The sequence below is a fragment of the Gadus macrocephalus genome, chromosome 1, assembly GCF_031168955.1.
Source record: "Gadus macrocephalus chromosome 1, ASM3116895v1".
NCBI classification, from domain to species: domain Eukaryota; kingdom Metazoa; phylum Chordata; class Actinopteri; order Gadiformes; family Gadidae; genus Gadus; species Gadus macrocephalus.
Window position 1 is genome coordinate 12408278 of NC_082382.1, and position 23558 is coordinate 12431835.

Genomic DNA, 23558 nt, shown 5'->3' on the forward strand with positions numbered 1-23558 from the left:
CCGAGGGGCGAGCGCTGAGGGACACGGCACACCACAGGAATGTCCTTCAAATTAGCCGAGGGGAGGGGCCGTAGACAGAGCTCTTTGATGGAACTCTATAGGTTTGATAAGACTGTAACTGCAAACAGATTGAATGACATCTAAGAGGAGACACACGCTGTACTGTACTCTGTGTGCCAGGGGGCGGGCACGCACAGTGTATCCCGTCATCTCTTTTGTCGGGTTCTGGCTGTTGTTAAGACAAATACTGTCAACCCAGCTGCTAAACAGAATACGTTTCTTGTATACATGGAGTCCAAGCGCCGTTTCACCATCATAGGCAAATACTGTCCGAGTGTTATCTTAACAATGCCCTTTGAATTTTGGCAACCTGGCGTAACCTTACCCAATGACCACACACACACACACACACACACACACACACACACACACACACACACACACACACACACACACACACACACACACACACACACACACACACACACCATGCAGTTTCCCGTTACCCTTACCCGCGGGCTGGCTCTAGTTCCAGCAGAGACTGGGTCCGCTCCGAGTTACACTGTAAACACCACATGCTGGCCAGCAGTCATAAGACAAGGTACTCCAAACATAGCCGGTCCTCCGCTGCTCAACTCTCAGCACACATATCCCCCGGCGTCAGCCCTCGGCCACGGCGGCTCGCTCAACGTAGCTCTGGGCTGTGTGTGTGCGTGTTCCCATCGCTGTCCTCCTTGCTATGGAGGTGGGGGGGTGGGAGGGAAAGGCTCGGTGTGGAAGATGATAGGTGTCTGGGGCGGTTAAAGAAGCAGAGTCTGTTATATCCGACAAATGCAGTGCTCTCCTCTCTTCTCTCCTCGGCTGGTAAACCGGGCTGCTAGGCTGGAGTGTGTGACTGGCTGGGAAGGGGGGGGGGGGGGGGGGGGAGTCAGAGAGAGAAGTTGGGGAGAGGGGGGGGGGGGTGCCAGGCTCTGTGCAGTATGGAAGGGGGGCGGAGAGCATGGAAAGGGGGTGTTGGAGCAAAGGGGCTAAGGGGGAGTGTGTCAGAGAGAGAGAGAGAGAGAGAGCAAGAGCACGAGAGAGAGAAAGGCAAAGAGAGAGAGGGAGACAAGAGTATTGAATTCTTTCTGCGTTGGGCCGAACGCGTGAGTGGAGAATACAAATGGCCCTGGCCCAAGGTTGAGATGTTTTTTCATGGAATGCGTTCAAGGGAAATATGAGGAAATGAGGGGAACACGGCTGGGAAAGAGACAGAAATACACACACACACACACACACACACACAGACTTAAGAGATTTACGAGGCAACAATAAAGACAGAGTTGTGTGGCCGTAAACAAAGGAATGGAGGATGAGCAGAACGGGATCCTCCAGACAGAATTCCCTATGCATGGTAGATGGATTAAGTCCCAGGAGCAGTAGACAGGGACAAGAGAGAGAGACACACACACACGTTCATCAGTCACGATGAGGGAGAAGAGAGGGAGCTGATGGAAAGAGTGAGGCTGGGCAGTCGTTGTTGGGGGATGCCAGAGCTTCCTGTCTGGAGAAGCCTTAGCTTTCCCACCGGGATGGAACTGGCGCAGGGTGAGAAAGGGGACGGCGAGCACAGCAGACCTCTATTCATAGAGCCTCTCGAACTCTACCACGTCTTTAGACGCACGCAGCGAGAGAGTGCCTGCTCCGTGTTTGTCCTCTTCCACTAGGCGTCCATGTTTCTTCTCGATGTCATGGCTGTCCTGAGTCATCTCGCCAGTCTGGACGTCTTCAGCCAGAGAGAGATCGGGGGGGAGGTGGTCCGCAATTATGAGCATTGATTTGATGATATGATGCTCTCTTATCACCCCACTGAGAGGGGGTGCTGGGGGTGGATGTGGAGGTGGGCTGGTGAGGGTAAACTCAGACTCAACCCCTACCCCCTCCAACAGTCCAAGGTATTTTTCTTGTTGCGGGTATGGAGGCGGGGCCAGAGGAAGCGGAGGGGAATCACTCCCAGATGGCGGCTGTACTCAAGGACGGCAATCACTGAGATGCGCGTCTCTGGGGGGCGGCACCTACAGGCTTTAATTACAGGGCCGGACCTTCCAAAACGATCACTTCCTGTCGCCCCGTTTTCATCTGGGGACTTCAAACAGAAGATTAACGGGGGGCAGAGCGGGGGGGGGGGGGGGGGGGGGGGCAGACGACGGGACGTTTGCAGGGATAGAGGGGAGAAAAGGGAAGACATGTAGGAAGGGGAGAGGGTGTACTCCCTCTAGATTAAGGTGTACCACAGGAAACGGAGGATAAAGACAGAATGGAAAGATCGAGTCCAGAGGGAGCGAGTGAACAGAGCTAATTTACTCTGGAACAAAAGGCCCGGTGCTGCCATTAACGCACTGCGAACTGGAGGACTTCACAAAGACACCCCGGCCACCAAGCCCCCCCCACTGTCAGCCAGGACCCAATTACTGTTTGACTGGCAACAAACAAAATGCTGAGAACAAAACCGAAAGCAAAACCCGCTCAACAAATCCCACCATCACAATAACTCGCTCATTATTTAGTCGTCTTAAAACTCCGGGAGGGGCAACGGCAAATCTTAGAGAAAATGAGTTCTGAATATGATTAGGAACCCCAGGTCTGATCTTGGCCTGCAGTTTGATCACAGGGGGTATGGAACAAGACCTTATTAGTTTGGGAATTAAACATGAACCAACATTGTATTCTGGGATATGTGATCACCACCCTCCCCGATTACCTCCCCCCCACAACGCAGCCCCCAGATTGGGGCTCTCGTTAATGCACGTCTCCGGGGCTGTGAGACTTAATTGCATTGGGGGGGGGGAGACCCTTGTGCATTACTAATGCGACTAATATAGTTACAACCGCTAAGCAGCCATGTACAATTATATTTTTGCACAAACTCAGCAATGCTCTCAGCAAAACTTTGACTTCCAAGTCTCTCATCTCTCTCCCAAATTTGGCCGGCTCTACACCTACTCCAAGTGCAGCGTTTTCAGTCTTCCCTGTGTCTGGTTTACACCACCACCACCACCACCACCACCGTCTGCACCTCCTACTGCTCTACAATGATGTCATGGGGGGGAATTCCGAGCAGAGGCCCCCTGTGTGTGAGCTCCGACCTCCACCTCCCCCCCAGCCTTCTCTCTCCTGTCAACTCAATGCATACGGTCCCCACTGCGTTTCAGCTCGCACTCCATCACTCGCTTCACTGAGGTCCTCGCTTCCATACTGCACTCCTTTCCTTGAGGGCTCTAGCATGTGGCGGGTGTCGCCTCACAAATCAGACTTTAGATTAGTTATCTAAAGTCTGCAGACTAGCTCAATCTGGTCAAATGGGTGGTTTTGTTTTCTTTTGCTTCATTGTTGTTTGGACCAATCATGCTGCGAGAGGCAGCGATCTGTAAGCGGTGAACACAAACTCAACTTTGGCACTAGTAAATTTTCCCGCTGGGAAGACAAGCTTAAATATTCTGTCAGGACACTGTTCTTATACGTTCTTTTATGGTCAAAGTGGCTGCATCGTTTTAATAATCAACACTGTTTGCCAGCCACTGTGGGAATACATTTTATAAAATCCCCTTCTGAAAGCTTCTGGCGCAATTTATTCCTTTTCGGTCTAGTGTCTCTGTAACAAAACAGGAAACCAGGTGTAACTCCGCACCTTGCAATTGTTGGTTTCCGGTCCAGGCTCTGTGCAGTCTCCCCCCCAGAAGTTCTGCTATAACAAAGTAGGGTCGCTGGAGCCTAGATTAGGATGGATGGGACCTGGGTTGGGGCCAAAGAGCGCCCACTTACTCACTCACTGCTCAGGCTCATTTGGGTCGGTCTTAAATCGGTGTCCACCTACTCCTTGGTGGACATTGAGGTACGACACCCATTAGTCAGAGCAGCACTGCGTCATTCTGACTTGTCCTTTCCCATGGTAATATAATACATGGAGACACAAAGTACGGGTAGAAAGACGGCAAAGGAAACAATGAAGGCATGTGTGTCAATCGGACCTGGCTTCTCGAAAATGTGGTTGTAAAGTTTTGGGTTTTGAGAAAAAAAAGGATATAAAAGAGTGGGAGTGTGTCGTGTTACAATGACATCACACACACACACACACACACACACAGACACACACAACCTGTGTCTCAAATCTGCTTATGTTGGACGCTAAGCAGCAGAGAGAGAGAAAGCGGAGAGACGAATGGAAAATATAATGAAAATTCTGATCTTGCCCAGTCTGGAAGCAATTACAGACGGGGAAAGCAGTTGATGTCATAGTTTGATACAGCAGCATGTGGCGGGAAACCTGTGAACTCGCTTTTATAGTCACAGAAACTAAACAAACAAAAAAGTGTGTGTGTGGGGGGGTAGAATATACGTTCTCCATAGACTCTCTGGGGAGCAGAATAATGTTTGTGCGTAACGAGGAGTCGACTGCGGCAGTATAAACAGGGCCGACGTGCCGCTAGTTAGCGGAGCTGCCGGGTCGGTGTGTCTGAGTACAGCGGCAGAGTCTGAGCAGATGTGTCGGGGATGGGAGTGTAAACGATCAAAGATCTGTGTGTCTGTGGGCGGGGGGGGGCTTCTCTGAAGCGTGGATACTAAATCATACTCGGTAATACTGATGATTCAGAAACACAAAGGAATAAGGTGCCTTTAAGTGTTCCGGGAAAATAAAAAGTTCACCGGAGGGGTGCGTGTCTGTGTGCGCTGCTCAAGTGACGGAGATAGCTTTTGGCTTATTGCATGTGTGCGTGGGTGCATGTGTGTATGTGTGTGCGTCTAGGCTAGTGTTTATAAATCCAGCATGATTTCAAGGAAGTTTAATGTTCTGAAGCATTGCCAGCAGCCTGGTAGCTTGCCAGCTCTGCACTACCACACTAATGAAAGCAACCCTTTTAACAGAGCCTTCCTCCCAAAGCCGTTCTCTACCAATATGTGCATGAGTAACATTATGTGCACATTCACCAAAGCATTTGGTTAAAAAAATAGATAAACATGCAGTAAAAGGCTGTGAAGCTGACATTTAACAGACTTATCCTGGAGCCATTGTCTTGTTGGTTAGATTGAATATAAAAGCACATAGAGGTTGCGCGCACTATTACAACAGAGCCCTGTTTGTCCATTGATTGTGTTTGGGGCTGTTTTCTCATCCAGTTTATGACCAGAATCCATCATGTAAGCTCCGCCCCCCCCCCCCCCCCACACAGAAATACACGACGACGCCATGCCGTGCTAAAAATAGAACCCATGTGTGGTGACACGTTACGGTAAACACACACTATTAAAGAAACAAACACTAGAGAGGAGAGGAGGAGAAGAAGAAGGAGGAATAAAATGGGGGACTCCTTGAGCTGATTACATATTTAGGAAACAAAATGGCCCCTCTTTGCAAAATATAAGGCAAGCTTTCAATTTTTCCCTCCCTTTGTGAGGCAACCATATGAAGGGCTTTTTTTTAACTGACACAAGGGGATTTTGGAGGTCAGTTGGGAACAATAAAAACATGCATGCCCGCTCGTTGGAGGGTGCCAGTGGGGCAGGCGCTCGCTGTGGACGGATCCGGCTTACCGCTCGACTGAAAATATGACAAAGGCCAGGGATAGAAATACACACGCTGGTCATAAGGGCGTAACACGATAGCCCTACAAACCAAACAAATATAAATACAAAATCCCATGCCCTCGGAGGCGGGTCCTTTCAGAGAGACAGTGCCACCTACTGGATGTAAAAGACATGACACCCCGTTTACGACCGTGCAGGCCACTGCGACCTCACTGCAGAGAGAAGGAGAAGGTCGGACACGGTTGTCACGTTTGGAGGCGGGGAGCGAGGGAAGGGGGGGGGGGGGGGGGGGGGGGGCTTACGGCGGGTTATTCAAAGACGTAAAAAGACACAGTGTGACCCGTTTTCACTGGTAGGGATGGGGCGCCGTGCAGAGTGCCATGTTCTATTTGAGGCAGTGGCTCTAGAGACACACCTCCAGTCTCAAGTCTCTGCACAGAGGACGCCCCGTGGACCAGCCCATGCTGTGCAGTGTGGCCACGTTTACAGCTCTACGGCAAACATGAACATCGGACAATATTTAAAAAGGATATTTAAGCTCATGCATGTTTTAAAAAAAAATAGGCAGTGGGAATACAATTTAAAGTATTAAATGATTATGAAGAGATGAGGAAGCAGCCTGAAGCGTCCCTCTACGGTTTAACATCCTGTAGCTGTAGGACAGGCCCCGCAGGCTTGGAACATCAGGACCAAACTTATCCACACATTTATTCTTTTGACAAAGTAACATCCAGCATTTAGTCATTTCAAAACGATGTTCCTAAAATAAACACAGCCGAAGGAATCAAAGCATGTTTTTGTTTCCCTCCGATTGTCCTTCACAGGGATAGAACATCAAACAGTCTATTTTCGAATAAAGTAGTAATACATTTGAGTATCACACACAACATGATAGGGGGGGTGTTTGTGTGTGTGCGTGTGCGTGTGCATGTGCGTGCGTGCGATACTGTGGGTTGATGACAATCAAGCCTGATAATCACATAAGAGCCATGAGGTAGCTAAATGATACCGTTCAATGAGGGTTCATTGACTGGAAGGCTTCCAGTTAAACTAATTAATGTTTCAATCCAATTTCACTAATTGCCATCAACACCAGTGATCAGATGCAAAGACAATGAGGTTGATACGGACCTCTGTAGATAGAAAAGATATATCCCGCATTCTCCGTTCAAGTAGAGCTATGCATGATCATAACCATTGCACAAACAAATCATAAACTCATGAAATTACAAACACAATTTTGGTCACACTGTGGGCGATCAATATTTATGAAGCATTAACTAGAGTCACACTACAGATCATATTTATTAGTACTATGCTTGTTTTATCTGAATACCAAGCAAAAAAACAGAAAACAAACAGATTGCGTGCGCCGTCATCAAACTGCGGGTGCCCTCTCCAAACACAGCTGTCCAATCACTTTAGCACAGTGGGCCTTTGTTTTGCTTTCTCCCCTCTTCTGCTCTCCTCATCTCTAGCTCAGCACTCCAGCGTGTCTTGCGTCAGCCTGTTGCCCTTTCCTGGCAGAAGCCCACTGTGTCTCCACGCAGCATCTCAGGGCCAGCGCCGAGACACTGGGACCATTGAAGCCCCCGGAGCGCGTCCCAGTCGGACGTCTGCCCTGGAGCAGCTCAATGTTAGTGTTGGCTCAGGACATAAAGACAGCCTCTTCCAAAGCCCCACCACCACCACAAACAACCCCCCCCCCCCCCCCCCAGTCGTTTAACCAGGGATTAGCGAGACGAAGACGCAGTCATTGAAGATCAGGGGGCGGCCCGGTCTTTAATAAGTGTATTGATGCGTTTCAGTGACCCACACAAGATTATTGCGAGGTTTCCCCAGTTCATTGGTTTCAATTAATTCACCATCATTTCCAACTAGTGGGACAAACTTAATTTGTTCCAAATAAGAAGCCTCTGAGGAGAATTTGGCTGATTTACAGTCGTCATCACAGCCAAATGGTGAATAATAACGGACTCAAACTCAAATTTAACGGATTCAAAAGAATACATCCTGTCAGACATTGTCAAATTCCTCAGTATTTCTTTTGTCCTTTCAACCAAGCAGATTGAACGGGTGTGACACCGAACCCCAGAGTCCAAGAGTCAACACCAAATCACTGTGGATCGCCTCAGAGCCAGTGATCGGCTCCACGTAACCAGAACCTCCGGCTGCTCCCTTCGCTCCACAGGACCTTCGTCGGTGGCGTTGAAATATTAATTTAATGCCGCGCTCCAAAGCATACCAACAATGACGCTCTGAAATTGAAAAGTACATTATTCATCATTCTAGTTCCACTGTCTGTGTCCGCCTTTGCAAGACCTCCATCTGATACTCGCGGCCCGCCCGGTGCTGCAGGCCTAAAGAAAACCAACGAAAGAGGATGAAGGAGGAACCGCAGTCTTCAAGCTACAGTGTAGCGAATCAAGTTGTCAGAAAACGATTACCCAAAGACAACTGAGACACAAGACCAGCCGTATTTAATTTAACTTCTTTTGTCCTGAGAAAAATGAGAAAAGCCAAGACACTATTTCCCCCCGATGGGTCACGGGACTGCTGAGGAAGGTGTTTTTCCTTGACACATTCCTGTGGAACCAGATATCCTGAGGCTGCAGATTCCATTCATAACTTCCCCTTCGGCAAAACCCTGGGAGGCTGGAAGTCAGCAGATCCTGTACTTTGACTGAAAACCAACCGGAGCAGGGAACGTGTAGCATTGCGCTCCCGCAGTGACACAAGACGTATTTACAAATTAAAAAAATATGCGGCGACACAAAGTCGTGAGGCAAAAGTTGTAACCGGGGAGGAGGCAGGTGCGGGGATGAATAGACGTCACCGCACCGTGTTTATGGGTTTAGCTCCTCAAATAGCTTTTATTAGGAGTCCCATTTGAGACCGTGCCAAGTCATTAAGGCGGCAATAGGGTTATACAGGGGGCTTTGTATTAACCTAACCTGCTCGGTGACAAACTACCTGACCCAATGTTACTCGCCATCCGTTCAATTTACAGAGCGCTAAACAGCGGACTGGAAGCCATCCAGCAGGTATCGGATCTCAATGAGGACGGGACGGTCCGACCACTTTGAGAGGAGGGCGAGGGGAGCCAACTTCCAGCCCTTAGCATGCATCACCATCAACACAAGTCTTCCAGCACACCCAGCTCTAATGAGAGACCTCCGGATAACAGAGAGAAGAATACCAGTCGATACGCCCAGAATGGATTCTGAACACAGTAGATCTGGCCCGCCACTTCTTCCATCTTGGTATCCATCGCTAGGCTTCCAGGTCGGCCCCATAGAGCTCACCGGGCCGCATTGACCGGGAGCCGCACAGGCTCCGGGTCTCGATGAGGGGCCGCTGGGGCCCCATCGATCGCTAACTGCTGTATAACTCATTAGAGGAGCGGACCTGCGCGCCCCTCGCACTCATCTCCTCCTCCCGGAGGCGGAGAGCACGGCTCTCGCTCCGAGGATAGCAGGGGGGGGGGGGGGGGGACCTCTTGTCACAGCATGGACCTCTTGTGTAACGTTCTCTCCGTGGTGATCCCCTGAGTCTCCCTTTACCCAGGGGGGGGGGGGGGGGGGGGGGCGTGCTGGAATGACACAAAGCCCCCCCCCACCCCCTCCACACCACATCAACCAGCCCAGACCGCCCGCTGTGCCGTCATCTTCACAGGGCCTGGGGCCGGGACCAGCTGACGGGTCACAGAGGGCTGTGTTGTGCTCCGAGCGAGCTGCTCCATAGAGGAGGGCCGCGTAGTCAGAGGAAACAACAATAAGCGCTGTGGCCGTCGACGGCAGCCCCGCACAGTTAACCGCCGGGTGACCGACGCTTCTTGTTCATCTCGGTTTTTTTATGGATATTTTTGCGTTTCATTAACGGATGCAAAAAAAAAAAAAGAAGAAAAAAAAACGGCTTCAAAGCAACAAAGTAGCGGGATGAGGTTGATAGCATGTGGGAATAATAATGATGTCTCCACACAGCCGAAACCCGCTTCATTCCCGCCATATCAACAGGGGATCGATGTGTGGACAAATGTCTCTGGCGCTCACTGCTCCCCTATCGTGAATAATCCAATGCAATTATTTGTATGCATTTGCTCAAGTATATGTCAATAAAAGAGCTAGTCTCAGTCTCAGTAAAAATAACAGTAAACACTGTAGTATGGACTGACAGGCCATCAGCACACGATGTTGAAGGCCCTTTTGCATTGGGTTCATATTGCTACATATCTTAACTCCAACATACCTTTAGTAGTATTTTCAGGTTTGGAGGACAAGAAAATAGAAAGCAGAATACAAGTTTGTACATCTTGTCTGTCTTAGATTAAGAAGCGTGTTGTTATTTAATAACCAGGCTCCTCTACAATGCCAGGATGTCTCGCTGCGATTCAGGTAGGCTTCATGAGTGTGAAATGAAGGCGTCTTCCTGAGGAGATATTGTTACACAAACACGGCCGCTCAAACAACTGCAACAGCACAATTTACATGTTTTGATCCTTCCTCGTGTACCTGCAGTCGGACGCAAACTGCTTTGTTAGTGGAAGCCGTCAGTCAAACGGCAGCACTGCAGTGTGTGTGATAGCTCTGTTTCATTGGTTCGAGTGCTGAAATGGGCCCAGAAATCTATCATTACGCTAGCCATTCAGATGAATAGCGACATTGAAAATCTCTGGAGTATATTTCCCCCTCGCCCCTGTGTTGGTGATACAAACTTAACAATAACAAGCACGGCAAATTCACCACCTCACCTTGCCCTAAACGCCTTGATATAAAATTGCACTTAATGAAACCACGCTATGGAATTCAGTCCAATAAAAAGAAAACCGGCCCGCTGCTGGCAGTTGAATTTAAATAGCGCTCCCAGAGGGAACGGGTAAAGCGATTGAAATGAAAGGAATTTTTCCTTTTTCCTTTCTTTTTCTGGACCAGAAGACCGTCTCTTAAACAGCCTGCCCTGGGATAACAAGCCGTTCTCCTTGATGGAATGTAGGGAGCCAGCAAAAGGGAAAGCTGTACTTGTGATGACATTGATACACTTTTTGCGGTACCATGCAATTATTGTCATGTTTTTTGAACGGCAATGCAAAGGTTTATTTTCAATACCAATAAAACTCAAAAAAAATTAATTAATTTAGTCTTCCCTGCCCCACACACACACACACACACACACACACACACACACACACACACACACACACACACACACACACACACACACACACACACACACACACACACACACACACACACACACACACACACACACACACACGTATCAGCCTCTATACATCCAATGAGCCCTAATGATGCCCAGGGCCAGCCATCCATCTTGTACACCCGGTGGAATGAGAGCAGCTCAGCACTTCTGGGCGGGACGGATCACACAAGCCCATGGCTGTCCGTCAGAGAGAAGAATGGAGGCCCCACCTCATTAGTGGAATTGCTATAGGTTTAATTGAGAAGATGCCTCCCGTCGGTATGGATGGGCTAAATGTAGCGCATCATTGGACGTGGGCAGTGAGCCGGAGGGAGGTGCCTGACCCTTACCGGGGGGTTAGGGTTAGGGAACTAAGCAGGTAGAGGAAGAGCAAACACCCCCCTACCACACACACACACACACGCCAAGGCTCACAGACACGCTAGTTAAGTGAAACACACATTAAGAAGTCCATTTTTAAGAAGGCCAAACATGCTGTTGTCACCTGTCTGCCTCGGCTAATGCACGCGCACACACACACGCACGCACACACAAATATGCAGGGAAATAAACAACTCCCACTTGTCCCTTCTGCTGGCAACAGTGGAGGAGCGTGACCATGACCTCAGAGGACAGAGAGACAGAGACGGCACCACTGCTTACCAGCCTCAGCATGTATGCACACTAGACACAGACCCAAAGACACACACACACACACACACACACACACACACACACACACACACACACACACACACACACACACACACACACACACACACACACACACACACACACACACACACACACACACACACACACACACACAGGCTAACCGTACGCGACCCACCTACCTACACACATCTGCCTCTGTTTGGTGTTCCTGAGCGAGGGTCTGACAGTGCCTCTGTCTTGTGCTCCCGAGCGAGGGTCTGACAGCCGGCTGGAGGCAGGGTAAGAGGCTGGCGAGCAGCAAGGCTAGACGGGGGTCTGTCGGCCCCAGGAACCTCTTCTATCTGACGGATTTACTCCACACATCAGCACATTCCCCCCCCGAACGTCAATGAAAAGAGGAGGCTCCACACGTCCAGAGCACCCTCCCCCTCTGCCTCTCTCTCTCTCCCCCCTTCTCCCCACTCCCTCCCACTCTCCCTCCCTCCCTTTCCCTACTCCTTCTCTCCCACTCTCTCCCTCGCAGTCCCTTCCTCTCTCCCTCTCCCTCCCTCTCCACATTGTCCCTCTCTCTCTCCATCTCTCACACCTTTTACTCGCCTTCTCGCACAACCCCCCCCCCTCTCTCTCCCTCACTCTCCCTCTCTCTCTCCCTCTCTCTCCCTCCCTCAGCTGTTCTGTGCATATCTCTCACAGCATGGACCTCTTGTGTAACGTTCTCTCCGTGGTGATCCCCTGAGTCTCCCTTTACCCTCTCCCCGCCATCAGCTGTCCTCCCTCCTCTGCTCTGCCCCAGGCCCGAGCCTGGTCCGGGGGTCATGCATTCAGCTGTTTCTGCCCATGTTGGGCGCCTGCAGGACCAGAGAGACCACAGAGTCCCAGAGCGCCTCCGCAAGGTCACTAGCGGGACATTCAGAGAGCTCCGCAGGACGCGGGGACCAATAAGAGAGGAGGATACAGGGACTGGACCAATAAGAGATGAGGACAGAGGGAATGGACCAATAAGAGAGGATGAGAAATCTGAGCTCTCAGGCAGAGAGCTTCAGACGAATACACTACTTAAAATGCAGTAACAATACTTTATATGAACCCTTTGCATGCGTGTGTCGGGTTGGATAAAACACTACATAACAATCCCCTGTTAGATGATGAATTAATGAAGTTAATTAATAATCATTAAATGTTATCTTAATTTAGTTATTCTGAGGAATGCCAAGGTGCTGGTTGAAGAGTCAACCATGTGATTTAAGCAACTCATAAGCAACATTTCTCAGTGTGCGTAACTGCCTTCCAGGAAATACTGTCTCGGCTGTGCTTCCATTGCTCCGTCACTTTATTCCCTACCTCTGCATGTTTAGTTGGCCCCAGCTCACAGAAGCAATCTCACAGGGATTGGGGAACCATTGAGGTGTAAGATGTGAATCTAAGAATGACTCAGATAACCTGTGCCTGTGGGCTTCTCTTTCTCTTAAAACAATCGCTGAACACTCGCTGTAAATCTATAAAAATGACTTGCTAATGCGGGGGCAGCAGCAAGCCAGAGAGAAAAAGGCTACATGACAGCCCTTTTCACACACACACACACACACACACACACACACACACACACACACACACACACACACACACACACACACACACACACACACACACACACACACACACACAAGGATTAAGATGGCAAAATGTTACAATCCCCTGATTGACAGTCAGAGCTACATAATACACATGCATAGACATGCATGTGAAACATGGAACCACAGATCTCACAGTGGATTATCTGCCAATAGATGGGGCTAGTGCACAGTCAATAGTGTGCAAAGACAAAGCATGAATACTGATGCCGAATTTGGGGCCAACGCTGACTGAATAAATGCATATCAATGAATAAATGGAAATCTGGTTCATCTATAACCAATGAGGCAGGGGAATAGCAGTGTCTTTCTTGGTTGGATTTGAAGTGAACAAGTATTAGATTAATTAAGAAGCTAATTTAGAGAATCTAATCTCAACATTAGGGAAACTACCCCATTGTGTTCTATGCTGCATAGCGTTGAAAGTTTACGGTTGTTAATCCCGTTTACAACACTGGTGAGAAGGGTCAGTGGTCTGCGACTGTTATAGTTGGTATCGAGGAACCCCATTGGTTACTTCTGTCTAATCAATGGAAGAAGAGGACAAGGCAGATAATTGGTCTGACAAACACATTCAGCAGTGCAACTGTAACAGTCGAGTCGCTAACCACGTCCTGCACGCAACGTGCAACGGATAAGGCGGTGTGGGGCGCCGTTTCAGTGCCAGGCCCCGGATACCTCGGTTAGCATTGACATTCCCAAAGTAGTCCGACATCGACCCATGTCTCGCCGATGCACCTCCCGTCTGCAGACCTGGTGCACACACATTGACTGGGCAACATAAAACGAACCATAACCAAATTAATCGCTGAATAATCTCTGTGAAATTGTGAATGATGTCATTGAGGACACGACAATTCCTGGGCAGTGTCAACGGGCACCCGAGGGACGCGGTGCACACGTGTGAAGGGTTGTGCGGGGCTTGTTGTCATGGCAACAGGTGAGGTGGACTACGAGGGATAGAATGTCACGGCCGGGCCGGTCACGCCATCCAGCGATAGACGTTAACACACAAATGTAAATCCCACACGCACACACACACCGTGTTCAGGAGCCCGACTGGGGTAAACGTTTTACGTTAATCACTGTTTACCCACTGCGCACCCACCCTCCCTGACAGCATGGTAATCAGATTTGAAGGGGGACAGGTGCTAATTTCAGAAGACATGGTGTTTGTGGCCAACACACACACACACACACACACACACACACACACACACACACACACACACACACACACACACACACACACACACACACACACACACACACACACACACACACACACACACACACACACACAACCCATGTGGGAGTAATCTGCACTCCAAACGGCCAGCCCAACGACTAACTATAAATATGTTTTGCATTAACCGTCTCTTAATCAGCCTCCCACAGAAATCCTTCCAGGGCGATAGAGCTGATTGGAGAGGGGTCATTTCCCCAGGGAACCCTGAACAGTATTAATATTCTTTACAACGCACCGAGGGCACTTAGATCCATCGGTATTTGTGTAATGACCTCAGTGTTGAGACGTCGTGGGACGGGGAGGGATTTCTCATGTTTAGTCTTCCCACCAAGGGCGATCTTTTGTGTGTGAGTCATTCATCTATTAGTCTGGGGCTTCTCACATCTCACACAGAACCAGAAGGCCCTCAGAAGACCAATTTGGTTTCACAGAGAAACCCCATGCTCCCCCAAACAACCAGCCCACCAATCCGTCCTCCGTGAATCAAACGACAGCTCACACATCTACTCGCAAATGAGATGTCCTTTGCATCGAAGGACAAGAAAAAAAAATGTAGAAAAAAGGGTGGCGTATTCAAAGCGTTTGTCGACGTGAACTTGTGGCCATCCTCTCGTCCACCACTGAGCATCATCCGTCCTGCCATACGCAAAGCCGCTACGGGACGACAGACATAGACGTGCTCATGCATCCACCATTTACCATGCAGCGACCTCCCTCTGCGAGGAGATGGAGTTACAGCCATGGATACTACTGATGCCTCCTGAGGGGAAAACAAAATGCCTGATGTGACGATCACACACACACACACACACACACACACACACACAGAGATAGCATGGTTGATATTTAGCATGTATAGACCGTCACTATATGGTCTACTGGGACACACAAAGACAGACGGATAGAGCGGGAGGAATATAGAGCACACTGGCGTGCTCAGAGTGTTTATAAGAGCTGCAGTGCAGCAGCATGAGCTCATCGTTTTGCTCCTTCACCCCCCCGTTCCTCCCTCACCTCATCCCCCCCCTACTTCACCCCCCTCAAAGACACACATACTAGTACGTACACACACGCACACACCCCTACTGCACTCCCCTTCTCCGCCCCCCTCTCTCCCTCCATTACATAAGTTAGTGCAGCACGTGTGTGCTGGTTATTCAGCAGCAGGCAGGCGCTGTGAACGTACCACATGCAAAGGACTATGTCATCAGAGGCAGAGTGAGGTAAGGGGGTCGCTGAGGAGCCCGGCCCGATGTGGAACACAACACCTCAGTCTGCAACGCGGAGCGATCCCCCTAGTCCCACAGAAAGAAGACCGTCACGAGCACAGCTGGGAGACATAATGCAGTGTGAATTAGACACCCTGATTACACAAACCACAGAGAGAGAAGAGCGAGAGAGGGAAAAGAGAGTGAGAGGGGGAAAAGAGAGGGAGAGGGGGAAATGGGAGAGAGAGTGGAAAAAGAGAGAGGGAAAAGGGAGAGAGAAAAGAGAGAGAGGGAAAAGGGAGAGAGAAAGGAGAGAGAGAGAAAAGAGGGAGAGAGAGAGAAAGGAGAGAGAAAAGAGAGAGAGGAGAGAGAGGGCGAGAGAGAGAGCGAGCTTATGAGTCCCATATTCTCCAACTGGGTTCCCGGGCTGATTAGCACTTCAAAGCAGCATAACCCTGACATGAGGAGGGGGAACACACTGCAGAGAAGGCAACCCTCCCAAAACCACATCCCATATTATTCTCATATCCCCGCAGCTATTGGTTGAGAAGATAGAATGGCCGTTCAGTCTCAGGACTTTACCTCATGGCGAAAATATATTAGTCCATTTTTCATCATGATGAAAAAAAAAAATGGCCGCAAATCTGCAGGCAACTGAGGAGGGGAAAACAGTTTGTTCTCTAAATAGCATGGAGAAGCAGAAAGGTGCACGCAGGAAACGCAGAATAAAAACTGGATCATCGACAAATAGATCAGTGTATATTACCTTAGAGAATACAGGACATACAACAAAAACGATTGACGTTTTTTATGAATATTTAAATTAATAGAGGTTCAATAGAATATGCAGCACAAATAATAAACCACCAACCCAGGTGAGCTACAAAGTCTGCTGAAGCCATGAGGCGGCCTCTGATGCAAGTCCTACCCTCTGTGGCGCACCACAGCAGACAATTACATAGTTGACAGGAAACAACGGCCTTGAATTCCCAACCGGGGTGCCGCCGAAGGACAGTTCAAACACAGGACCCCCGTCACTCCACGGCCCACTCTCAGACACCACCGTAACCAGAGCTTTTTGGATTGTATTTTTATCTTTCCCTTTTTTACCAGAATGCATCTAGAATATCTTTTATCCGAGACGCGCCTCAGCTTTTCCACCCCGGGGAACGTTCCCTCACTGACCGCACTGTGGCTCTGAGGCCCCGCCTGACAGATTCCTGCTTTCCATTACAATCCCTTCTCACCAACCCATTATACTCAGAAAAAACACCTCTTACTTTGCCAAGCCCTCAGCTCACCAAGACGGTCGCCCGACCGACTGGGGGTCACTTCTCCCACGCGGTGTTCACGTCCAGAAGCCTGTTAAAACAGCTGGGGAGGTGTCTGGCTTCGGCCAAAACACCACCAGCACCACCACCGCCGCCGCCCCCAGTTTCACTGTCTCTCACCACCCCCCCCCCCCCCCCCGTTAGATCCTCCAGGCTCCGGTGGAGACGATGAAGCAGAGAACCTTTGTTTGCATATCCCGCGAGCGTCAAAAGAACAAGCTCCACAAACTCAAGCCTGCCTAGATCGGTACCAAGCGTTCAGAGTGAGTCGGTGGAGCTCTGTCCTGTCCCGTGGATATGCATGTGAAAGGATCACGGCTTCGGTGACATCGGTGGCACCGGGGCGAGACACATTGAATAAATAATGCTCCCTCTCTTTCTCTTCTTTGTGTTCTCGGCCGGGCCTAACTGCACTCGCCTGACACAGAAAAAAAGCATCTCGGGTGTCTGTGTCTGAAGTGTCAGCCTACACTAGGGCATGTCTGCGTGAAACCTACCACACCACAGCGGACCTCGGGCCCATCTTATCGATGGGTGCGCTGTTGGGGTGTGGGTTGACCGTGAGCGGCTCTGACCAAGGGTTTCAGTGAACGTTACGTCACGTTGAAAAAGTTCACGTTTCAGAGGTTCAAGGTTAAAAAAGGTCATGGTTTGGAACCAGAGTTGCGTTAAAGGCTGGTATCTGCAAAGCCTGATTTGTAGGTTTGTAGAGGCTAGAGTGGGATGAGTGTCTTCACTCGTGCACTAAGTGACTCGTCATTTCCATGACTCATGGACACAGAACATAGTTAAAATGGAAAGAACAGACCAATAAGATTGAACAGAAACCGAGCAAGGGATTGAAATAAAATAATTCAAATGTTAAGGGTGGAAAACTAAGAGTGGAAACATTGAGAGTGTGTGTGTGGGTCTGTGTACGGACACAGATCAGAACACACACTTCTTATTGCAGAGGTCATCCTTCTCCTGCCATCATAATAAAACATTTAGGCGTGTTAAGGCCAGACTAGGGGTACAACTTAATTCATTATGTTGCATCTTAATCATTTTAATCAACCATGTCATCTACAACATCAACATCTCTGCAACCGCTCATCACAACTTGTCTGAGCATAAGCATGAATTATTAAGTAATTTAATAATGACCTGAAACAGAGAGAAACAACCAAATAGTTGCATTTATAAAGTGTCAAATGTTTGGTATTTGACAAAGCATAAAACAAATAGATTGTCAAAATTCATTCAATCAGCTTATTCATTTGTTGTTCCAGCACTAGGCTTTTGACGTTTAGATAACAAAAATTAAGGTAATCTTTTGCACGTACATATCTCCAGTAAGTCAAGCTGCAAATGAAACATTGGTAGCGTGGAGAGACTTTGGAAACGTTCTGCTGTTGGCCTGTTAAATCCCAGTGTGCCAATGATAATATGTTTCCATGGGTTTGGAGAGGAAACCAGAAGCCCTGGCTATATACATAGGAATGTTCTTCACTCGGACAGACGTGCAGAAATATCTGCGAAGACTGCTGCCTGCTGCTCGGCTGCTCCCAAACACAACCACTGCTCCCGGTCCACATGCCCACAGCCCGGCCCAGATGGGTGTCCTACCTTATCGTCCGGCTGGTTATGCAGTACTTCCACATCACATCTCAGGCCGTCGTGACATCAGTGGAACATGGGACATGTTCAAAAAAAGTGTGCATGGCACAGAAGTATAAAAAAACAACAACAACGACTCAACAGAACCGGGCTACAAAACTCCCCCCCCCTCCCTTACACCGCTTTCCCCCCCCCCCCTTAAAACAGCCCAAAGAAGAACAGTCTGCACACACTCCCTCTTTGGCCACAAATTACAGCCCACATCCTTCAATTTCCATGGAAAAATCCCACAGAGATGTTCATTCTTCTGCGGCTGGGGCAACTTCTGGTCTGCGAGATGTTTTCCCTGGACCCTATGATGTGTTGAGCTAGCAAGAAAGTTGCTGCTAGTCTAGCTAGCTGTCTAATGACCAAGTAAGGTAGCGGGCACTGTATGTATAGTCCCAGTAATTCATCTCCCTGCTTAACAAAAGCCTCTCCCCCCACACTGGACTTCTCCTTTCCTCCTCCATGACACTCATTTTGCTTTTGTTTCTCTTTTTTTCCTCATCTGGTATTGATGTGATCACCAATGGCGATGGGCTGGACCCTCATCTGTGTTTAATGTGTATCCTTAGGGGCTGTGTGTGTGTGTGTGTGTGTGTGTGTGTGTGTGTGTGTGTGTGTGTGTGTTAATATAGACACACACACACACACATATATATGGTAATAACTGGGCCCAAATCCAAGAATTACACAGCTCTCAATGGGAAGGCCCAGCGGGGGGGGGGGGGGGGGGGGGGGGGGGGGGAGTGGGTCAGTGTCAGTTCAGCAGCGAGGAGAGGCTGTTTTGAGTTAGTACACTGGCCATGGCGTAACAACACAGTCCTCAATGCTGGAACACAACCTGACTAGGTTTGCCCTAGAGGGCCAGCATGCATCACACAGTGTACCACCCTATGGCGGCCATGTTCCTGCCGACCCACTGATCATCAGGACCACAAGATTAATGAGATCCCGGGGAGTTTTTAGACCATGAAGATTTCCTTTATTATGAATGTTGGGGGCTCTATAATGTGGAGAACCACAGAGTCATGCACTCTCTTGTTATCCTGTGCTTTCTGCTATTTATTAGGACTCATTTAAATGACAGTACTGCGGAAGAGTTCTTGCTAGGAGAGCTAGTCTGCAGAACTGTTGAACTGGACTCTGGAAATCCCTGTGGTAAGAGAATGTTCCAAATCAGCTTAAAGGTGGTTGAAATCCTATCTGGAAAGGAGGTTGCACCTCCAACGGGGGGGTTTCCCAGAGACACAGAGATTTGTTGGGTGGGTGCGGTTAACATGGGTCCTGCAATATTAATGGAGGGAGGACTATGGTTCTCACATTTGGAATATTAATGATTCCAAAAGGTGTTTACGTGTGCGTGTGTCTGTGTGTGTGAATATGATTAGAATAAACGTGAAAGCAACACCGTCCCACTTCTTTTCAACAGAGCAGTCATTTAGTTACTTAACTGGGCATCAAACTGAGGATTTTAGTTTTCAAATCAATAATCGAATGTTATGTGAATTTGAGGGTTAAAGTTATTCTTCGTTAACGACTGGGCAGGCCAGCTCAGGTGTACCTTGTTGGCCTAACGAAGTGACATTAATTTAGAGAAGGAAAACGGATATAGCTCAGTAACTCCATAAGAGGTACAGTCTGTTTCAAACACACTCCCCCCCCCCCCCCCCCCCCCCCCCCCGTCATCCCTCCCTATATCTCTCTACAGTGGGGTTTTGTGCTGTTTTTCAACTAATACCCCTGCAATCTCTGTCAGTGCCCGTAGAGCTCTGTGTGTGCCCCCACAGAAGCGCAAGAGCCAGAGTGTTTGTCATAGAGAAGCGGAGTGCTTAATATCAGTGTCGTGACAAGCCGTTACAGACAGGAGATTGGTTTTACAGAGTGTCAATGGAGCACCAGAGGTGTGGAGGAGGGAGTGTGAATTAGACAGAGCCAGGCTTCCTTCTCAGATACATGACAGATACCTCATGTGGCACAAAGAAGAATGATGCATTTTAATGAATTCACGGGTACATTAGCTGCATACAGGCATACATATTCTCGGTGTTGAAATTGTGTTGTCATTTCGTATCGTAATCTTTACTCTCCTTGTTTGATTGGCACATTGTCTTTACCGCTGTGAAACCAGAATTTGCCTTCCAGCGATAACCAAGCGTTACCTTAAATAATTGAATTCTTGAATACTAAGAAAACAGCCACTTGGAAAACGGCAGGTACTCTGAAAAACAAGCCCAGGCATTAAACGGTACGATGGGAGGTGTCATTCACTCTAAACGATAAAAGATCACAGCTTGATGGAGATGCATGCATCTGTGCCGACGAGCAAGGTGTAAGAAGGCTGAATAATTAAGTGCCGATTATGCACTGGGTGAAAGGTGAGCAGCAAGGGGTCTCCGGAGGTCAGGCAGGAATTAATTCAGCCACTGCCAGCTCATCCTATTCAGTTAACAACCAGCCTTCAGTCCTCGACAAGAGAAACAAACAAGTATGTTCTCCACGCCAAGTGAAGACTTCCATGTAGGAAGAGATAAAAAAACACACGCTGCATCTGATTCATCTGGACTAAATCCATATTGATTCACTCGGCTTCCGTGCCTCAGCAACAGCATCAAAAACATGACTGTGTATACGGTTTGGACAATCTCTACTTAACTTCATTCTCGACTTTTCTTGACACTTAATTCATTTAGTCTGAAGCTCGCAACACTGCGCAGAACATGAATCAGTCACTACAAAGCAACGCCGATATCAAAACGCTGACATATTCAAAAACAGCAGCGCTCTAAATACAGCTTGTGTCCACGTACCTCTTGAAAAAGTTGTTGTGAGGGTGCAGACACAGCACGTGCCAGTAATCCAAACAGAACGCCTTAAACTTCCACATTGTCTGCCGGAACAAGGCCCCTTCTTCAACAAGCTGGACGGCAGCAGCAGCAGCAGCAGCAGCAGCGCAGCAGAGCACGGGGCAGGGCTGGCGGGGCCATGGTTAAGGAGGTGGCATCTTACACCCAAACACAGTCCTGCTCTTGCACAAACTCTCACACAGGCGTCCCCTCGCGCCAATCCGTCGCACCCCCTGTGGCGGCCTCAGATTCCAGCGATGCGCGGGTCAGCAGTCTGCCTCCCCTCCACCAGCACTCGACCCCCCCAGGGATCCGAGCCTGCAGGGCTTCTAACCCGCCCAGAACCACCGCCACATCCCTTCCTGGACCCGTCTCGGAAAGGGCCGGCCTGTGAGAGGGGGGGGGCCGTCCTGACCAGAGTCGCAGCTGGTGACCCGCTTTGTGGTTTGATGGCGGACGAGGCAGCGGTCAGGAGGACGCACCTTCTCAAAATAACCTGTCGGTTTGGCGGGCGGCCGGGGAGCTGCTGCTGCCGCTGCTGCTGGTGGCTGGGCTCCTCGGGGCTGCTATCCAGGTCAGCTAGTCAGTCTGTCCCCCGCTGTCTGTCCCTCAACACAGAGCGTCAGTTTGGAATCCTCCAGACGTCACCGCTTGCAGCCTGCATCTGCACTCTTTCCGCTCATGGAGATGACTATGTGCAGGAAGGTAGAAAAGGTGCAGGAAGGTAAAAAAGGTGAAAAAGATGCATGCCGGTTTCCAGCTGTCCAGCTGTTTGAAGTGACTCAGTCTAAGAAAAGGGCCGTCACCAGGTATGACTCGTCCTTCTCCTCGTCAACCTCAGCTAAGATCAGAAACTTTTTGCAGAGATCAGCGACAGAATTTCTTGAGGTTGTGTTAGCAGTGCTGGCAGCTTAGCATCCTCCTTCCTTCTCTGGTTGGGTTCTCAAACAATCTCTCCTCCGAACCCCATTCACATGGCTCAGTCTCTCTCCTCCCTGTATTCCTCTCCTTCTTGTTCTCCCCTCTCTCTCTCTCTCCCTCTCTCTCTCTCTCTCTCCTCTGCCTCCCTCGGTCTGTATATTTCTGTGTGTCTCTCTCAGCTGCTGCCATCCACACAGGACCTCCCAGAAATGTGCCGATTCTGGTTGCTGGGCAACAACACTACGGTACTACTGAAGCTTCAAGTGGGAGCCTTGCAGCAGAGACTCTGATAGGCCAGGCCTTTAAGGGGGAGGGGCTGGTGTACTGCATGACCACATGCGTTCACAAGGATGCTGTGTTCAAAGTAAATACAGAGCCATGCTGGCAATTGATTCAGAACCCGGTTTGATAAAGTCTACATTTTCAACACCATGACTGTTAGGCTAAAAGGAAACGCTAGAGAATATTACCAGAGAAGCCCACTGCTTTAGCAGGATTGATCTTCTTTCATAGTAAAGAAGCCAAACGATAGACGGAAAATATATATGAATATGCATGAAGGGGTGAGGGAGGGCCGGGTGAAATAGTTATTCATATTCATGAGCAAACCAGCGTATAGAACCCTGATCAAACAGATACGCACGCATATCAATATGTGGTGCGGTGCGTTGACCTGAACTGCAGATCCACCGCGTAGCAGTGAGACCTGAGATGGCGCACACGCTTTGCCCCTGTGTCTCCCTTTCCCCACTGAGGGTGAGGCAGCAGGGGGAGGGAGGGAATGGGGATGTTTGCGACACAGTGAAGCTCTGTGTGAGTTGTCTGTGCGTGTCTGAGATGGCACCCGGTCCCACTAGCAGCCACCATGGAAGCGGCTGTGGAAGGGCCTCTCATTAGTATTCAGCCTTCCATCAATTCACACACACAACAAACAGCTGCCTTAATGAAGAAGGAATAACATTAATTGTTAACTGTGTGTGTGTGTGTGTGTGTGTGTGTGTGTGTGTGTGTGTGTGTGTGTGTGTGTGTGTGTGTGTGTGTGTGTGTGTGTGTGTGTGTGTGTGTGTGTGTGTGTGTGTGTGTGTGTGTGTGTGTGTGTGTGTGTGCGCTGACCAGCGGACTCGGTGCCTCATAAACATGAAAGTCTTCCTCTGCACCCAATTTGAGATTATAGGAAATTTTAACAAGGCACAAGCCACAAAGACACAAACGCTATTGTGTAAAAATAAAGAATTAATTAATCTAAAGGGCGTTCCCGGGACAAAACCCGGCTGGTTTAAACGCAGCTCACGAAA

General features: G+C 49.2%; 1 protein-coding gene across 8 annotated transcripts in view; it reads right to left on the minus strand.

Moving 5' to 3' along the window:
* The window catches only part of LOC132449284 (IQ motif and SEC7 domain-containing protein 1-like), an 84495-nt gene that overhangs the window by 22640 nt on the left and 38297 nt on the right, over nt 1-23558 (minus strand). The window contains exon 1 of one of the 8 annotated variants that reach the window (XM_060041184.1): nt 21307-23178. The exons of 4 other annotated variants lie outside the window; for them this stretch is intronic. In XM_060041184.1, the coding sequence (XP_059897167.1) occupies nt 21307-21383 (77 nt within the window). In that variant the 5' untranslated portion in view covers nt 21384-23178. Of the gene's footprint in view, nt 1-512; nt 875-11615; nt 11774-18463; nt 18624-21306; nt 23179-23558 lie in introns of those variants that run through there. 3 more of the 8 variants (XM_060041318.1, XM_060041548.1, XM_060041239.1) reach the window with 3 other exon arrangements.